The sequence below is a fragment of the Psilocybe cubensis genome, chromosome 2 (genome assembly GCF_017499595.1).
Source record: "Psilocybe cubensis strain MGC-MH-2018 chromosome 2, whole genome shotgun sequence".
NCBI classification, from domain to species: domain Eukaryota; kingdom Fungi; phylum Basidiomycota; class Agaricomycetes; order Agaricales; family Agrocybaceae; genus Psilocybe; species Psilocybe cubensis.
In genome coordinates this window covers 1,746,354-1,762,805 of record NC_063000.1, presented here as the reverse complement: position 1 = coordinate 1,762,805, position 16,452 = coordinate 1,746,354, and the positions used below count along the sequence as shown (strand labels likewise).

Here is a 16,452-nt window from a genome sequence, read left to right as displayed (position 1 = left end):
TGATCACGATGCAATCACAATGATCCTTGTCAAGTGGATCAAGAATGAGCTTGACAAGTCGGACCCCTCCCCACTTTAAGTTGTATAGCCGGAGTCTTCACAATATCAATGGACGATTGGGTAAGATGAGTAAGTGTTGAGCATTTCGCAACCCCATTTTGGATAAACGTCCAATATTTACGCTACTTCAGACCGTACTTCTCTAGTTAGAATAATGATGATATTAGTGGTGGACTAATGGTTATGATTTGGTGTGTCTTTTTTCTAAGATCACGATTGCATGGCTAGACTCTAGCGACTTTTACTTAAGGTCTAGTCAATTTTCCACGGAGTGCGAAATCAGCGGGTTAATCAAGCCGCGGAGGAAGAGGGATATTGAACCCGTGTACTAAAACTCGTTCCTCGTAAAATTCTATTTTGGTCATCTCCATAGAATACAATTGTTATCATTGTCAGTGGCATGAATGACTTACGCCAAAATTTAGTTATTAATCAAAGATTATATATCACCATAGCGAGTCACGAGGAATGGAGAAAATTAAGATTGGCCTACACTAGAAAGATACGCATCCCATTCTTCGAAGCTAAATATACTTATGCTCAGAAAAGCGGAATACGATAAAGCAGCAATGCCAACGTACCAGCTGAATGCAGTTGGAATATCTGACCATAATGCAAACATGTCGTTCACAGACGGCAATTCGTTCGACTGAGATGGCGGGCTTTGTGAACTACTTGACATGAAATCCTGGTTGGATTGAGCGCAGCTTTCGGTAGTACCTAACAAGATTTCATTGGGATCTCCGAATACGTAGCCCATTTCTGTAAGCAATAATTTTCGGAGGGTTGATTCGTTTACTGGCTCAGTGACAACTGAAGACGGCAAAGTGGCCTCCAAAGATTGATGGAGCGTCGTAGCCTCAGACTCGGGTGACCCCTCAATAGAATCGTGTCGACGCTTACTGATATCAGTTGGGTGATACTCCTGGATAGCGCTGACTTCTCGCAGCATGTCCCTGTTTGATAAATGGATTTAAAGTAACTCAACCAAACTATTTGAAAATATACCTGAGTCGACCACCGCAATGCCATCTGGGACAGGGTGGGAACAATGAATGGTTGTTAACGAATAGTTAAAACTATAGAGAGATACAGACCGACCGTTTTTCAGCATATTCGAGGACATTCAAACATTTCTGGAGACTTTGCCTTTCTTTCTCGGGGTCACTAATATAACCAGAGCGTTGTCCACTCCATAGACCGAGAGCGATGATGATGCCAGCTGTGAAAGCAGCGGTCTAATTAATGGATTTTAGATAGGTAAGTTACCGGATGAATGAACACAGGTAACAGACCATTGTGTTTGGAAGGATACAAAGGCCCCTAGTCATTCCTGCTTCCAAGACATGAGTACATGATCTTGCAGCGTTGGTACACATAGCTAGAGACGGAAATGATAATGGTGATTTCTTGGTTAGAAAAGGTCGATGAATTTGTATCTGTACGTAGAAGAAGGTGGAATTCAGGTTGACGGATTGGGAAAAGAAAGCTGGATTTTGGGTATTAGGATCCCACCGCACTATATCATGCTGTTAGTTAATGAATGGAAATAAATAAAAATGGCTTACGATGAGGAGGAAGTGAATCTTTCCACCCATTCATAGCCGAGTCGAGTTCTGCAACCATACGCCCCTCCCACTCACTTCCAATGAAGCCCGAGAGGAGTTTAGACTTTTTGGTAGTGTACAATGTCCTCAACGCAAAACCAAGGATTTCGCAGAGTTTGATAAAACATATGAAACCTGTTATCATAGAGGGCTTTCCCGTTGGTTGCTTGAAAGCTTGTTCCGGGTCTTCTGTCTCCCAATATTCGTCATCACAATCTATGGGGTACTCAACGTCAAAACTAGGAGGTGAGTCAATTTAGCATTCTGGCACGTATATCCTAGAACACATACGCTTCATGTGGAAGTCCACATTGTCGACCAACGAATGAATTAATTAAACGATCTAAACAAATCATACACCTGCAATAGATGGGAGAATTAGTAAAATATATGTGTCATCACAGAGCGCTTACCAAAAGGCGCGCTTTCGGAGCTCATCTTCAACAGTAGGCTTCTGATTTTGGCCTTTTCGGCGATGTGCGCCCTTTTCTAACGCGTATCTTATGCCAATACCCAAGATATTCCACGCAGCATGAGGCATAGAGGTTCCAACGAGGTACAATGGAGCAAGCTAATGTAGTAAATTTAATTAGAGATTGAAAACGTGTTATCATCAAACCGTCTTACGCAATAGTATTGTAGATCGTGAATGTTCGCCTTGTAAAGCATAATCTTTCGGTGGATAGGGACTTGGCAAAAATAATGCCATCCGGAAGATAGACCAGATGCATCATTTGGGACCGTAACTCGATGGTCGTGAGAATATCGTGATCCAATAGCGCAAACTAGAAGAACAATCATTCCAAAGGATGGGTCCCAGTGGTGTTGGCCAATTGATAACGACTTCATAAACGTTGGTTGGTGAAGGACAGGAAGTACACAATTCACTTTGTCGAAGTACAGTGAAATAAGAGATTGAAGTAAATCATCCTCAGGATAAACGTAAGAAGTCTCCGGTGATGTAGCGAAAGTCAGTTCCCACTAAATAGATTTCATTTAAATATTCTGGTGAAAAAACGTGCTTGAAATACATACCGGTCTCATGTCCCAGAAAAGCGGACGCCTATAATTTCTAATATCCGGCGCAGAGGATTCGCCAGTGATTGAACTTTTCACGTTTGCTGCATCTTTGGCAAACATGAATGCGCTTTAACTTGAAGGTCAATCAGACATTTATTTGTTTAATTCGACTTACATACCTGGCTTGACCGAAGAATCGATCGTCAACTGCGCTTAAAGAGAGCCGACCAAGGTGTTCAGCAAGAGCTACATGAGCCAAATCATCCGCTTCTAGTATCTCTGAATCATTCTCTACCAAAGGAGGAGGGGTCGTGTCCGAAGAAATGGATACAGGGATAGCATATTTGAGGTCGGAAAAGGCAAAGGAACTGAGATTTGTTTCAGTGCTGGAAACAGATGCAAGGTTAGGAATGGAAGGAACTTGGGCAATTTTATCGGGCGGGATGCTGAGTATATGGTCAATATCCTCTCCTGGATGCATCTGAAATGAATTGTGAGCAACCGTTAATAGCACTATCCTGAACTCGATGCTTTACTTTTCGAATGTAAGCCTCCAATTTCTCTATTCTTTCTTCTAAGACCATGATATAGCTATGTCCACACAACGTCAATGATGTTCTGAGTTTGGGTATCCTCTATCACTTACGCTTGCTGCGTTTCGGTTTTCTGTAATAATTTGAGATTTATTAATCGACCATAATCGCAAAAAAGCCGGTGAATATGTTACCTTGGGCTGTCGTGGCATATCATGACTGCACAAGATGTTGGATAATTCACAATTTGTACAAAAATTCCCGGGTTTCTCTGCACTATCACCTGTAGTCTAAGGTGAGTGTCTTGATCTATCCCGAATGAAAGGATGGGACCATACATTTGGCTGACAGGCAAGTCATGTAATTTCAATAATTTGGCATCCAATAGGTGTATGCTATACATACTTTTTTTCCTTCGGCATTCGTCGCATGCTCCTTGTAGACGGCGCTTTTTGATCTTTTGTGTATCTTGATAGTCGGATACAGGGGAAGAACTGTTAGGCATGTTGCAGTGTGTTGAATGGATGGATGGTGGTAGGTTGCTCAGGCGAAGTAGGTCGGAGTGAGACTGTTTGATTAGACTGTTAATCAGTCAGTGTTTACTTTCTATGTCTAAGGAGACCACACATGAGTAGATTTGTGTGACAGCTCTGAGATTGAATCAAACGTTAAGCTCACCCCTGGGCTTACCCGAACTGACTCGTAATCCTGCAGCCGTGTGGTTGCGTCATATGTTTCGTCCAATCAAGTGGTAATCATCGGAGTTTTTCCGTACGTCGGAGCAAGTAAGTGGCTGTCCACCATCTAGTCATAACCCACTTCCTGAATTGAATGTACAACCGATGTCTTTTTGTTACTGTACTGTACAGTGACTTACCCTTGATCTCTGAATATCGAGATTGTGCATTAGGCAATTGGGACCTATTAAATTTAAAGAACATTATTCTTGGTTAAATTGAGGGTGCTCGTACAACTGTACAACTTTTAGTTGCTCTTATTCAGTGCTCTAGGCCACTGAACACAACACTGAAAACATATACATTTGTGGCGTCATTATGAGTCCAATTTCACGTTACGGTACTTCCTTATGACGGTTGAATTTTGATTGAACAAGAATTTGGATGGCCATACAGCATAAATACAAATATATCATTTCATAGAAAAGAAACAATTTATAGTAGCACATAGCCAGATGATACTACATATTTCCAGCCATGAAAAGCAGGTGCCAAATGCACTTGAGGCTCAAGTTTTGTTTGATTGGGTTAACTATGACATGTAGCTCTGCATGTAGGGTTCGTTATGAAAACAGTTCCCATACTTCCGTGACAGCCTATGCCGACCAGATTCATTTACGAATCATCGTTGTGATTGGTTCATCGTGGCCAAATATGCATCCCATTCTTCAACGCTAAGGTTTTATGTTCAGTATTTGTCAAAAAAAGTTTGTCCAAACCCATCAAACTTGCCTGCTAAACGCAGCCGGCATGTCTGCCCACAATGCAAACACATCCTCGGCTGACGACACATCTGAAAAATCGGTCCCAAGGCGCTCGTTGAAGCGCTGCGGTTGGTATGACTGCCCCAATTCGTTTTCTCCATAAGCGACAGAGTTGGGGAATGCTGTATTCTGCTGCCGATAGTTGGAGCCAACCCTGAAATGCGAATTGCCTTGAAGATAACCCATTCCCATAAATAGCAGATCTCGCAGCTCCCAATCGTTCATCGTTGGGTCGAACGCTGGGACGAGATTATTTGTTGCGGTAGATGCTGCTTGCTCCTCTGAATTAGGGGAATACGACGGACCAGATCCATCTATCAAGGGATTAAATGTGTTTATCGGTGATATTTGGAGCAATCCTGATGATTCGGAAGAAGAAATGTCTCGGCGACGCTTGCTGGCTGTTGGCTGGTATTCATGTAGAGCACCGACTTCGTTCAAAATATCACTGGGTTATGTTGTAAGAATTTTGAATTTAATAAGTGAAAAGCACAGAAATACCACAATCTACCTGCGACGTGCCATCTAATGGTATGTTAGAACAGGACAGAGTAAAGAATACAATCATGTGCACCTCTTTTCGCATTCTCGGAGAACATTCACGCATTTATGAAGGTTCTCTATTTCTTGAGTGGGATTTCCTATCAAACCTGACCTTTGGTTACCCCATAAATTGAGTACGATAACGAGACCTGCTGTAAACGATGCCATCTAAAGAGGTTGGTTAGTTCATATCATATCATTGTCCATCAAATAGTAGCATCACAAACAATGATATCAGGGAAAACACGAGCACCCCGAGACAAAGTTGCTTCTAAAACGTGTGTACATGAACGAGCAGCATTCGTACACATAGCGAGAGAAGAAAACGACAGTGGCGACTTCTTCGATAAGAAGGGACGGTGCACTTGAATCTGTGTATAGTAATATAACGAATGCAATACCGCCGACTGATGGAAGAAAGTGGGGTCCTGCCTCTCAGCATCCCAGCGCACTTTGGAAAGGAGTTGAGAATTTGTTACACTATGACAAGGGAGAACAACGAACGGTGTTTGGGCAAAGAGTCCTTCCATGAATTCAGAGACGAATCTAGCTCCGCGACAATACGGCCCTCCCAATCATTTCCAATGAGACCTGACAGAATCTTCGATTTTTTTGTGGAATATAAGGTCCTCAGAGCAAATCCAAGAATTTCACAAATTCGTATATAGTAGATAAAATTGCTGACTGAGCACGGTATTCCAAATGGTTGTTGAAAAGCCTTTTGCGGATCTTCTGTTTCCCAATATTCATCGTCACATTCAATGGGAAGTTCTACGTCAATCCTATTGGAAAGCAGCAGATTCGATTAAAGAGGTTCATAGTCATTTATAGTATAACGCACTCTTCGTCCATGAGGGTACAAGGACGGCCTAGAAAGGCGCTCATAATGCGATCTACGCATACCATTGCCCTTGATAAATTGCGTAAGTTGACGACAATAATCTGCATTAGAATGACATACCAAAATGCGCGTTTTTGCATTTCACGTTGAGGAGTCGGTTTTTCATTCGGTCCCATGCGGCGGTGCAACCCTTTCTCGACGGCATATCGTAGTCCAAAGGCCAAAATAGTCCATGAAACATGTGAAATGGATGTACCAACCAGATACTGTGACGCAAGCTGGACAATTTGGTTTAGTAATGTACTTATGACGAGGAAAGAATATTAAACATACGCTGAAATATTGTAGATCATATACCGTGGTTTTATAAACCATGATACGTCGGTGAACTAGAGGGATCTGAGAGAAGTATTCCCATCCAGAAGATAACCATCCGTTAGATTCTGAAGGCACAGTTATTCGAGGGTCATGAGAATATCGTGCCCCAAGTGCACAAACCAACAAGACAGTCATCCCAAACGATTGGTCCCATAAATGCTGTCCAATTGACAATGATTTCATGAATGAAGGTCGATGTATTACCGGAAGGAGAGGGTTCATCTTTTCAAAATATAGAGAAACTAGGCTTTGTAGAAGATCATTCTCCGGATAGATGTAAGAGGTTTCGGGAGCTAGGGCATATTCCGTTTCCCACTAACTGATATTCAGCAAGACAGTAATACCTTTAAACAGTGGTCATGCTCACCGGCCTCATGTCCCAGAAAATCGGTCGCCTATACCGCGCAGCATCTAATTTGTTCGGAGATCCAGTGAATTGATTTTTCACGGTTGACGCATGCTTGGTGAACATAAATGAACTGTCAAAAGATCAGACTTTGGTTGTCAGATAGTTGAGACGGCATTAGGTCACCTAGAAGGCCCAAAATATTTTTCTTCAACAGCATTTAGAGGAAGACCATCCAGATGGTGAGCCAATGCTATGTGAGCCAAATCATCGGAATCTGACGCATCTGAGTCGTCTTCAGTCTTTTTACCCTTTGGTAAAGAGGTGTATACGTGTTTAGGGATGGGATACTTGACGGAGTCGGGTTTGTCACAGGAATCGGCCAAACTTGTGGCTCCAAAAAAGCTTGCGGGTCTCGAAGCGGTTGCAGCCATGTTGACAACGTCGTCAATGTCTTCTCCTGCGTGTTGCTAGATATCAAATTGAACATGAAATCACAAAAGGCGACATTACAAATATACCAGTTCAAAATAGCGTTGCATCTTTTCTACTTTTTCTTCCAAGCTGCGGATATAACTAAAAACGTAAATGTGTTGTTCAAAACTCTGCCCATACGTGTGAGCCTGGAACTTACGCTTGCTGCACCTCCGACTTCTGCAAATTAAAACGCGTTCGTGACCTTGTTCGAGAAATGGCAGAGATATTATTCCTACCTTTGGCGGACGAGGTATATCATGACTGCAATGCAAATTTGCAACTTGGCAATTAGTGCACACCTTTCCAGGCATTTCAGCGCTATCGCCTAGAATGTTGATCAGCCTTTCGATGACTAAATGGGAGTTTTCCAGAAGTTACATTTTACTATTGGATAACGATGTCAGTAGCGCCCAACCTGGAATTGGATTAGAGAGCACAAACTTTTCTTTTTGCGACAGGCATCGCATGCTCCATGTAAACGTCTTTTCTTGACCTTCTGGATTTGGCTTTCTCCCGTTGTTCCAGAGTCTACGATAGAATCATCTGTCATCGCGTTAGGGCAGCTATCTATCTAAGGGGATAATTTGAAAGAAGTGGTCTGCAAGAGCTGGGATATATCGACTCAATGCAGCACGTTATAAGCTAGGTTTAGAGAGGCGTTTCGATCCAGCGATCCGTTCGGTATTGACGAAATGATATGTATCACAATCATTGTTCGAAGGCAACGTGCCAGGATCATGTTTGGAATCATTGCACAAAACGCGCTTACTTACAAAAGTTTGAGGACCCTGCCCGACCGTTGTGACCGGTGGCTGTGTTATTACTGTATTCAAAGAATTACCGGACCAGGCCTCTATTTCGGATACTTTCTACTTTGAGAAACTTATGTGCTATAAACGGATGAGGAGAAAGATTTGAACCTTTTGAAAGCCAAATGTGGCATTGGCCGTGTAAGCCAGTTGAGAATTGAGGCGATTCGAGACTGATTTATGCAACTTCCATTATGCTGTTCAATAGACCAACACCATGATTAAATAACACCTTACGTTGCCCCCTACACAACCGCGTACATTGATTGTGCCAAGTTGTTCCCCAAAGTTTATATAAGCTGAAGGTAGATTGAGAGAAGGCATAAAGGTATAAAAATTGATAATGACCGTTTCCAATCATCGTTCTGTTGGAGAAGCAAGGTACTGTACAAAACGTAAAATAAATGGAGAGCAGAACTCAAGCTAGATATTTGACAATGGTAAGCTTATTAAACTGGTGGCCCAGCGGATGTGTTCCGAAGATACACATCCCACTCATCAGCACTGTGTGAAAGATTGTGTCATTCATGTGAGATGTGCATAGTAATGAAAATATTTTACCTGAAGGCAGCCGGAATACCAGACCAAAAGGACGGGATGTTATCGTTCAGAATAAAAGATTCAGACCCCGGGGTCGAATATGAGTTATCGGTTGAAGGCGTTGTTCGATGAAGAATATCACTAGTCTCAACCGCCCCAGAGCGAAGAGCACCATTGTCGAGTTCAAAGAGGCGTGCCTGGGGTTGTGTAACATAGCCCGTTTGGAAGAGGAGTAGGTCATTAATGCTCATATGTTTACCAAATATATCCGCGGGCCCGTTCAGTGTTTCACCAGATTTATCGATATTGGGGAATTCTGGAACGATATGCCCTACTCTAGCGCTTGAGGAGGAAGAATAAGAATACGGGGACATCGTTGCAATAGAATGCCCGCCGATAGTGTCCTCTACGATTGAAGTATTACGAGGTTGTTTCATAATTGAGGTTGGTTGGCATTCGCTAAGAGCACCAACTTCATTCAACATATCACTGTTTTGAAGTACGAAAGTATCAATAAAAATCAACGAGTTTAACGGTTTAGCTCCATACCAAAATCGTCCAGCAACATGCCACCTGGATGAGAGAATGAGAAAATATAGGGATATGCATCAGTGAGTTCAGATGACTAACTTTTTGTCACAATCTTTGAGTACGTTGATACACATTTGAAGATCAGCTTCTTTTGCTGGATCGGTTATCAACCCGGTTGTATGACGGTGGCTCCAGAGGTTAAGAATAATGACGATTCCGGATGAGAACGCGCAGACCTATATATACCACAGAGATAACCAATGGGCATTAATTTTATCAGTTTAAAAATAGAGAGGATAATATCGGTACCAGTAGGTGGTGGGTAGGACGCATGCCTTTTATCCTCGCAGCATCCAGTGCATGAATGCATGATCGTGCGGCGTTGGTGCACATTGCGAGGGATGGGAAAGACATTGAAGACTTTTTTGTTAAAAATGGCCGATGCACAAGAATTTGAACATAGTTGAACGTCGCATGTAGTAGTGAGGCCTGATGAAAGAGCGTCGAATCCGAGATATTAGGGTCCCACTTTACTAAAAAGGTACAAAGCCAGATGTGAGCAAAGTCAAAAATCTGATCAGACATTCACATTTACAGTAGCTCGGAAGAGAGTCCTTCCAGTTATTCAGGGATGAATCAAGTTCGACAACCACCCGGCGTTCCCATTCTTCTCCGTTATAGCCCGCAATTCTCTTGTTCTTCTTTGTTGCATACAAAGTACGTAACGCCATAGAAAGAATCTCTGTTAGCTTTATCAGCCGTATGAAACTTGATATTTTGCATGGTTTGTTGTCAGGCTGCTGAAATGCATTTTGGGGATCGTCCGTTTCCCAATACTCGTCATCGCATTCGACAGGGTAATCGACATCAATACTATTCGCAGATTAGAGCAACTTGAAAATGCTAGATGCGAAACGTACTCCTCTTCTTGAATACAACATGGTCGACCAAGAAATGAACTTTTCAGGCGGTCTATCACGACCAGAACCCTGTAAAACGTATATCAACCAATGATACACAGGCACACTCTCGGAAGAATCATCCCCCACCAAAATGTGCGTTTCAAAAGTTCTTCGTCCTTGCTCGGCCTAGCAGATGATCCCCTGCGACGATGAATGCCTTTTTCAAGTACCTGGCGCATTCCCAGTCCAATCAGATTCCACGAGGCTTGAGGAACCGAAGTCCCACTGAGATAAAGAATAGCGAGCTAGTGAAATTATCGCTTCATTAGCCAGGTAAATTAGATAGTAAAAACATACGTACAACAAAGTATTGTAAGTCATATATAGTTGAATTAAGAAGTAATGGGTTGCGATATATCTGAACCTGCGAAAAGTACGGCCATCCTGAAGATAGTCCGTGTTTGTCCTCAGGTACAATTACCCGTGGGTCATTTGTATACCGAGAACCAATGGCGCAGACAAGGAGGACTGTCATACCAAAAGCCGGATCCCAATGATGCTGATTTTGGGATAAAGCTTTGAGAAAAGTGGGCTGATGGAGTATAGGAAAGATCGTATTCATCTTCTCAAAGTAAAGAGATACCAGAGTCTGTAACAGACCAACTTCAGGATAGATGTAGCCTGGTTGAAAGGACGATGATAATGACGCTTCCCACTGCGGGAACTAAATAAGGGACAACACTGGAATGGCAACTGCACGAACATACGGGTCGGACATCCCAATATATCGGTCTTCTGAATTTTGTTCGATCTGGTAAGATGGTACCTCTGGTAGTTTCATGGCGAACGGACGAGGCCTCTTTAACAAACATGAAGGCGCTGAAGACGGTCGCAGGATAATTAGACTATTGTCGGAAAGTTTGATGGAGCGTCAACGATACGCACCTAGACTTGCCAAAGAACCGATCATCGACAGCTTCGCCAATTGACAACGAACTCAGATGTTCCGAAAGAGCGACATGGGCAAGATCGTCAGGATCGGACGAGTCATCAGAGGTGGCAGAGGATGGCTCTAGTCGAGCGCCGACAAGCTTTTTCGGCGGTGTAAACGCTCGTGTACCATCTTCCTTGGTGTCTGAGAATGAGGAATATTGTTGTATGCTGTCCGCAGAGTTGTCTATGTTTGCGGTCTCTGGGCTGCCTTGTTTTTCCAAGAGACGCTCCATCTTTTCCAGTCTTTCTTCGAGTCGTCGGATATATCCAGCACTAAGAAACGGGACTTAACACTCGCTCTACATTCTATTGGATCACGGGCGCTACCTGTTCTGGACCTCCTTTTTCTTCTGTTGTTCATGGATGGCGGATTAGGTAGCCAGACGCGTAGAGTACTAAAGATAAATACCTTTCCCAGGCGAGGCGCCGTGTGCTGACAAGGAACATTTAGTACCCGACAGTTGGTGCAATGATTATCGGGCATATTTGCACTATCGCCTTGAGTATGGCTTTCAACTAAAACAGAGCTAACAGATACTAGGGCTCGTACATTTCGCTGATGCATGCGCCAATCAGCGAACGCCAATGTGTGCGAGGATCAGATCAGCGTACTCTTTTTCTTGCGACATGCATCGCAGGAGCCATGAAGGCGTCGCTTTTTGACCCTCACAGGTGGACCTTCAGGTTGAGTGGAGGTTGAGGGTACGGGTGGAGGCTGCTCTGGAGATGGAGACATGGTGTATGGATAATGGCTTGAAGACTTTCAGAGGAGCCGACGGATGAATAATGTCATTGTCACGATCTGTGATTTGATTTGATTTTTTTGGAAACGGGAACCTGGGGTCCGGGGAAGAGCAGATTCAGAATCACGTGGCACCCCTTTCGCGAGGTTCATAAATGCGGAGAATATCGTGCGCTCGCTAAGTGGTCCAACCCAAGGTCCGTTGTCGTCCATGTTATCCACTGCTACACGCGCAGGCATCCCAGCTGCTCGTCGTCGCCTTGTGCCCCGCTCTTTTTCGCGTCTTGCTACAACCACCAGGGCATCTGTGCCGGCACTCCGCGCATCCACCACTCTGCTTTCTTCCTTATCTTCAATTCGCCCTATGTCTTCCACTCATCACGGAGAATCTACACTTCGTCCGGAACCCGACAAGGTTCTCCAGGATATTGCCGACTATGTGCACAATTACAAAGTAGACTCGGATCTCGCTTTCGAAACAGCCAGGCTCTGCCTCATCGACACGATTGGTTGTGGGCTCGAGGCATTGAGGTTCCCCGAATGCACCAAGCTTCTTGGTCCGGTTGTTGAGGGGACGGTCGTTCCAAATGGTAGAGTTTACCCTGTGCATTTGTATGCACATTAATAACATGCACTCGTAGGAACGCGTGTACCGGGTACCAATTATGAACTAGACCCCATTCGAGGTGCTTTCAACATCGGTGCAGCTATTCGATGGCTCGACTTCAATGATTGCTTCCTGGCTGAAGAATGTACGTTGTTGTTTCACAGCCCGCCTACAATTTTATCTGATTCCTCTGCTCAGGGGGGCATCCCTCTGATAATCTTGGCGCTATCCTCGCTGTCGCGGATCATCTGGCCCGGCAAGGCCAGCCCCTATCCGTGCACGACATCCTAGAGGCTATGATTAAAGCCCATGAAATCCAGGGAGGAATTGCTCTTCTCAACTCTTTCAACAGAGTTGGTCTGGACCACGTTGTTCTAGTTAAAGTCGCATCCACAGCGGTTGTCTCCAAACTCCTCGGCTTGACCCGCGATCAGACCGTTGATGCCGTTTCTCAAGCATGGGTTGACGGACAATCCCTGCGCACTTACCGCCATGCTCCCAACACAGGCCCTCGGAAAGCATGGGCCGCTGGTGATGCTTGCTCTCGTGCTGTAAATCTTGCTTTGATGGTGAAAAAGGGAGAGAAGGGTCTCCCATCAGTTCTTACCGCCAAAACTTGGGGCTTCTACGATGTTTTGTTCAAGGTATCAATTAGCAATAATCGATCGCAGCTTTTCTGACATGCCATTTTCAGGGTAAACCATTTAAATTCCAGATCCCTTATGGTTCCTATATCATGGAGAATGTATTGTTCAAGATTTCGTTCCCTGCCGAGTTCCATGCGCAGACTGCGGTCGAGGCTGCTCATATCCTTCACAATAAGCTGAAGGAGCTGGGCAAGTCCTCCGACGATATTAAGAGTGTTCGCATTCGCACACAAGAAGCTGCTATTAGGATTATTGACAAGCAAGGCCCCTTGGACAACTTTGCAGACCGCGAGTGCGTTCCATAATTTCTCTTTTCACAGGCCGGTATCTAACGAGGCCCATCAGCCATGCTATCAACTACATGGTCGCCTACCCCCTGATCTTTGGCGAATTGACCTCTGAGAGCTAGTAAGGACATTGGTTATTTGCATTTATCTCTCAATAATGATCTTTAACCAGCACTGATGCCTCCGCCGCCGATCCTCGAATTGATGCTCTCCGTTCGAAGATCTACTGCGTAGAAGAAAAACGCTTCAGCGTTGACTATCACGATCCTGCCAAGCGTTCGATCGGTAATGCTCTCCTGGTTGAACTCAACGACGGAACTGTTCTTGATGAAGTCGAAATTGAATACCCTGTTGGGCACAAGAGGCGCCGAGCAGAGGGTACACCATTATTGATCAATAAATTCAAGAGGTAGTTTTATTTTGGCTTCTGTTACTCTCGTTTTCATATACGTTCTTCAGGCACATTTCGTATCATTATGACGATGCTCATCAAGCCCAGTACGGTTACCAATTATAAATCCAAAGTAGATACTAAACTTTCTTTGCTTCAGGATTTTGGAAACTGTGTCCGATGCCGAATCGCTCTCCAAACTTCCTGTAGACAAGTTCACCGACTTGTTTGTCAAGGCATAAGACCTCGATAGGGTTTCCGCACTGCTGATGTCGTACTTATCATCATCAATGTATCACCCAATGTATTCCAAAATATCCCATCTGCCTTGCCTGGGAACAAAACGCTGAAACGATGCAAATTAATAACTTTAATCATGTCAACATTTACACTTGGTTTAAGAAGAATGAAACGAAAAAGCTATTGAGTACAGTGTTTATGCTTGTTATCCTCGTTTACCTTCGATTTCTTCATTTGCCCGGCTCTTCCTTTCTCAGGTGTGATTTCTGAATTCGGTTTGTCATTTTCGCCATTGATAATTTCCTCCTTTTCTTTCTTAGAAACGCCTCCGGCCCGCGCTTTACTCGAGGGTCCACTTAATGTTCGAGCTGCACGGAGACCTACACGTCTATGCGGTAACTTAACAATTGCGTTTGGATTTTGCTCCTCCGGTTGGACATCTACAGTTTCGGTGCTAGATTGTACTGAGGGTGCAGTCGACGTAACTGTCCCTCTAGTCAATTGTTCTGTGGCAGATATATAAATCAATGGTTCTAGAGAAACGCGAGGTCGTATGGTTTGTACTTGGGTCGGGCCGTTGGTTTCCTCCGGTACAGACGACAGTCTGCGTTGAATCAATCGAGTAAGGGGAATAGAACGAGGATTTTGTTGAGAGAGGTTGCGCCTGATGTCTAAAGGGGGTTGCGATACATTGGTCCTACCAGGATCTTCCTGAAACCGTTCCTGGTGGTATTTGTTGGCTGTACTGGCAACAAGGCCTTTCTGTACTAGAGGCTCTCTGGTTTGTCGAGCAACATCTAGAGAATGCCTCTTCGACGAATTCATCAGGTCCTGTTGCTTGATTTGCTGTATCATGGACATGAGTTTGTTTGAGTAGTCGTCAAGGTCTGGCTGAGGAGAATATATCTTCGGATCTCCACAAGCGCCCCTCGAAAGTTCTATGTCGATGGGATGCGAGAAAACAGGCGACCAGCGGGGAGAAGAAGTGCTCGGAGGGGTGGGCAGCTCAATAGCACATTGTTGGCTTAGTTCAACCCGTCGCATGAACTGATGGTTCAACGTGGAAGGGTCATTTTCCTTTTGCATGATGTGGGACTCATTTGAGCTCCAACCCATGCTGGGAATAAAGGCTGGAGCGGCCCTATTTAACCGTCTCTGAGTACTTCCAACGAATTGACTTGTAGCCTTATCCGTCGTAGGTTTGGAAAGATCTAATCCAGACCGAGAGTTTTCGACAATGTCTGCAGAATCATAATAATACCTTTTGGTGCACAAGTTTGCAACGCGTTGCGAGAATAGTACCCCTGTAGTTATTTTCGAGTCATTGGAATTGCTATGTTCACCTCGGTGCCCCAAGCCTGGCTGAAAACAAGGATGGGAAATGCGTGAAGAGGCAAGATAGCGTTCGAAAGTGGCGGGTGCTGTTTGGTAGCCACTGTAAGCTGCTGAGGGTATAGTTGATAAATCTATCACGTCGTCACTAAGTCTTGGATGCTGGAACGCCAACTGACGTGTATCGTGACAGGGTATTTTAGTATGCATGGCAAAAGTTTTAGGCTCTTGATTTTGTATTTCGGCTTTGCCAGATGTATGCGCATTATTTTGGGTGTCCCCTGTACCAAGTCCCCAGATCTTGTGCGACAAATCATCGCCTTCGATTACGGTGCCTTCAGCTCCTCTATAAAAAGGATTAGAAGCACCAAGATATATTAAATAAAATACTCCTACGAAGGGCAACGAGCATATGGGAGGGAAAGTGGCCCATGTAGAGCAGGAATAGGCCGAGGAGGCGAACTTGCCCATGTAACCCAGCCTAAGAATTATCAGGAGTCGACAAATAAAGATCGTAGACGGTATCTACCATTGTCATCATCGGAACAAGAACGACGAAGGAATGCACCAGATACACGAGGTTCGTTTCCAATAATTACAACCGACTCTGGAGATGAAGGAGGAGAAGGTGTCTGAGGAATACTCAAAGGGTACATCTTGTTGTGACCTATTAGAGGCCATTGTTGTCCATCAGGTTCCGGAGAGATACGACTAGCATCAGATGAAAAAGACGAGCTCCCTTGGCTTTTGTGTAGATTATTCGAGAGTTCTAATAGTTGGAATCTTGTAAATTCTGGCATCGACACGATCCTTTGGTTCCTCTCCAAAAACTTGACATCATGAACAGAAGGGCCTGGAAGAGATAAAATGCGCTTTGGGGCGAGGTGGTGATTAGAGGGTCTATGTGAGTCCAGGCCGGCATACTTTTGATTTTTGAACGAAGAGGAAAAAGGGCGTTCCGGAAAGTCGGAGACTTGAGAGCAAGTATATGCGCCTTCGTGCGCAAAAGTATCTAGTATCTGGCTGCGTATGCTTTTAGGGGAGAAGTCCGCAGAGGGTAGCGCAAATTCTTGTGCGGTAATACAGTCCAAAGACGACAGACATTGTGGGTGACAACGAGGAGGT

The 16,452-nt window shown here is 44.3% G+C and overlaps 4 protein-coding genes across 4 annotated transcripts; 1 reads left to right on the top strand and 3 right to left on the bottom strand.

Moving 5' to 3' along the window:
• Positions 1 to 538: 538 nt before the first annotated feature.
• Positions 539 to 3,432, bottom strand: JR316_0002075 (putative transcriptional regulatory protein; the record flags this gene model as incomplete). Its single annotated transcript, XM_047887870.1, has 13 exons — positions 539 to 584; positions 642 to 1,016; positions 1,162 to 1,298; positions 1,356 to 1,579; positions 1,629 to 1,906; positions 1,959 to 2,027; positions 2,081 to 2,238; positions 2,295 to 2,648; positions 2,703 to 2,814; positions 2,867 to 3,168; positions 3,224 to 3,278; positions 3,334 to 3,353; positions 3,415 to 3,432. 13 exons carry the CDS (start codon positions 3,430 to 3,432, stop codon positions 539 to 541), a joined length of 2,148 nt encoding a protein of 715 aa, XP_047752793.1.
• Positions 3,433 to 4,679: 1,247 nt separating this feature from the next.
• Positions 4,680 to 11,817, bottom strand: JR316_0002074 (ABC-transporter-regulating transcription factor; the record flags this gene model as incomplete). The annotated part of the gene is made up of 26 exons (XM_047887869.1): positions 4,680 to 5,169; positions 5,223 to 5,246; positions 5,296 to 5,432; positions 5,492 to 5,715; positions 5,769 to 6,046; positions 6,106 to 6,174; positions 6,226 to 6,383; positions 6,439 to 6,798; positions 6,851 to 6,962; positions 7,016 to 7,299; positions 7,351 to 7,405; positions 7,464 to 7,483; positions 7,606 to 7,658; positions 7,748 to 7,869; positions 8,464 to 8,499; positions 8,677 to 9,144; positions 9,205 to 9,228; positions 9,286 to 9,422; positions 9,496 to 9,719; positions 9,782 to 10,059; positions 10,107 to 10,175; positions 10,236 to 10,393; positions 10,450 to 10,803; positions 10,856 to 10,967; positions 11,034 to 11,367; positions 11,694 to 11,817. 26 exons carry the CDS (start codon positions 11,815 to 11,817, stop codon positions 4,680 to 4,682), a joined length of 4,704 nt encoding a protein of 1,567 aa, XP_047752792.1.
• Positions 11,818 to 12,034: 217 nt separating this feature from the next.
• On the top strand, positions 12,035 to 13,997 carry JR316_0002073 (ATP-binding cassette transporter CGR1; the record flags this gene model as incomplete). The annotated part of the gene is made up of 8 exons (XM_047887868.1): positions 12,035 to 12,413; positions 12,465 to 12,575; positions 12,629 to 13,074; positions 13,125 to 13,369; positions 13,423 to 13,485; positions 13,537 to 13,773; positions 13,824 to 13,862; positions 13,916 to 13,997. 8 exons carry the CDS (start codon positions 12,035 to 12,037, stop codon positions 13,995 to 13,997), a joined length of 1,602 nt encoding a protein of 533 aa, XP_047752791.1.
• Positions 13,998 to 14,050: 53 nt separating this feature from the next.
• On the bottom strand, positions 14,051 to 15,983 carry JR316_0002072 (uncharacterized protein; the record flags this gene model as incomplete). Its single annotated transcript, XM_047887867.1, has 4 exons — positions 14,051 to 14,101; positions 14,215 to 15,673; positions 15,724 to 15,808; positions 15,857 to 15,983. The coding sequence occupies 4 exons, from the start codon at positions 15,981 to 15,983 to the stop codon at positions 14,051 to 14,053; spliced, it is 1,722 nt and encodes a 573-aa protein (XP_047752790.1).
• Positions 15,984 to 16,452: the final 469 nt, after the last annotated feature.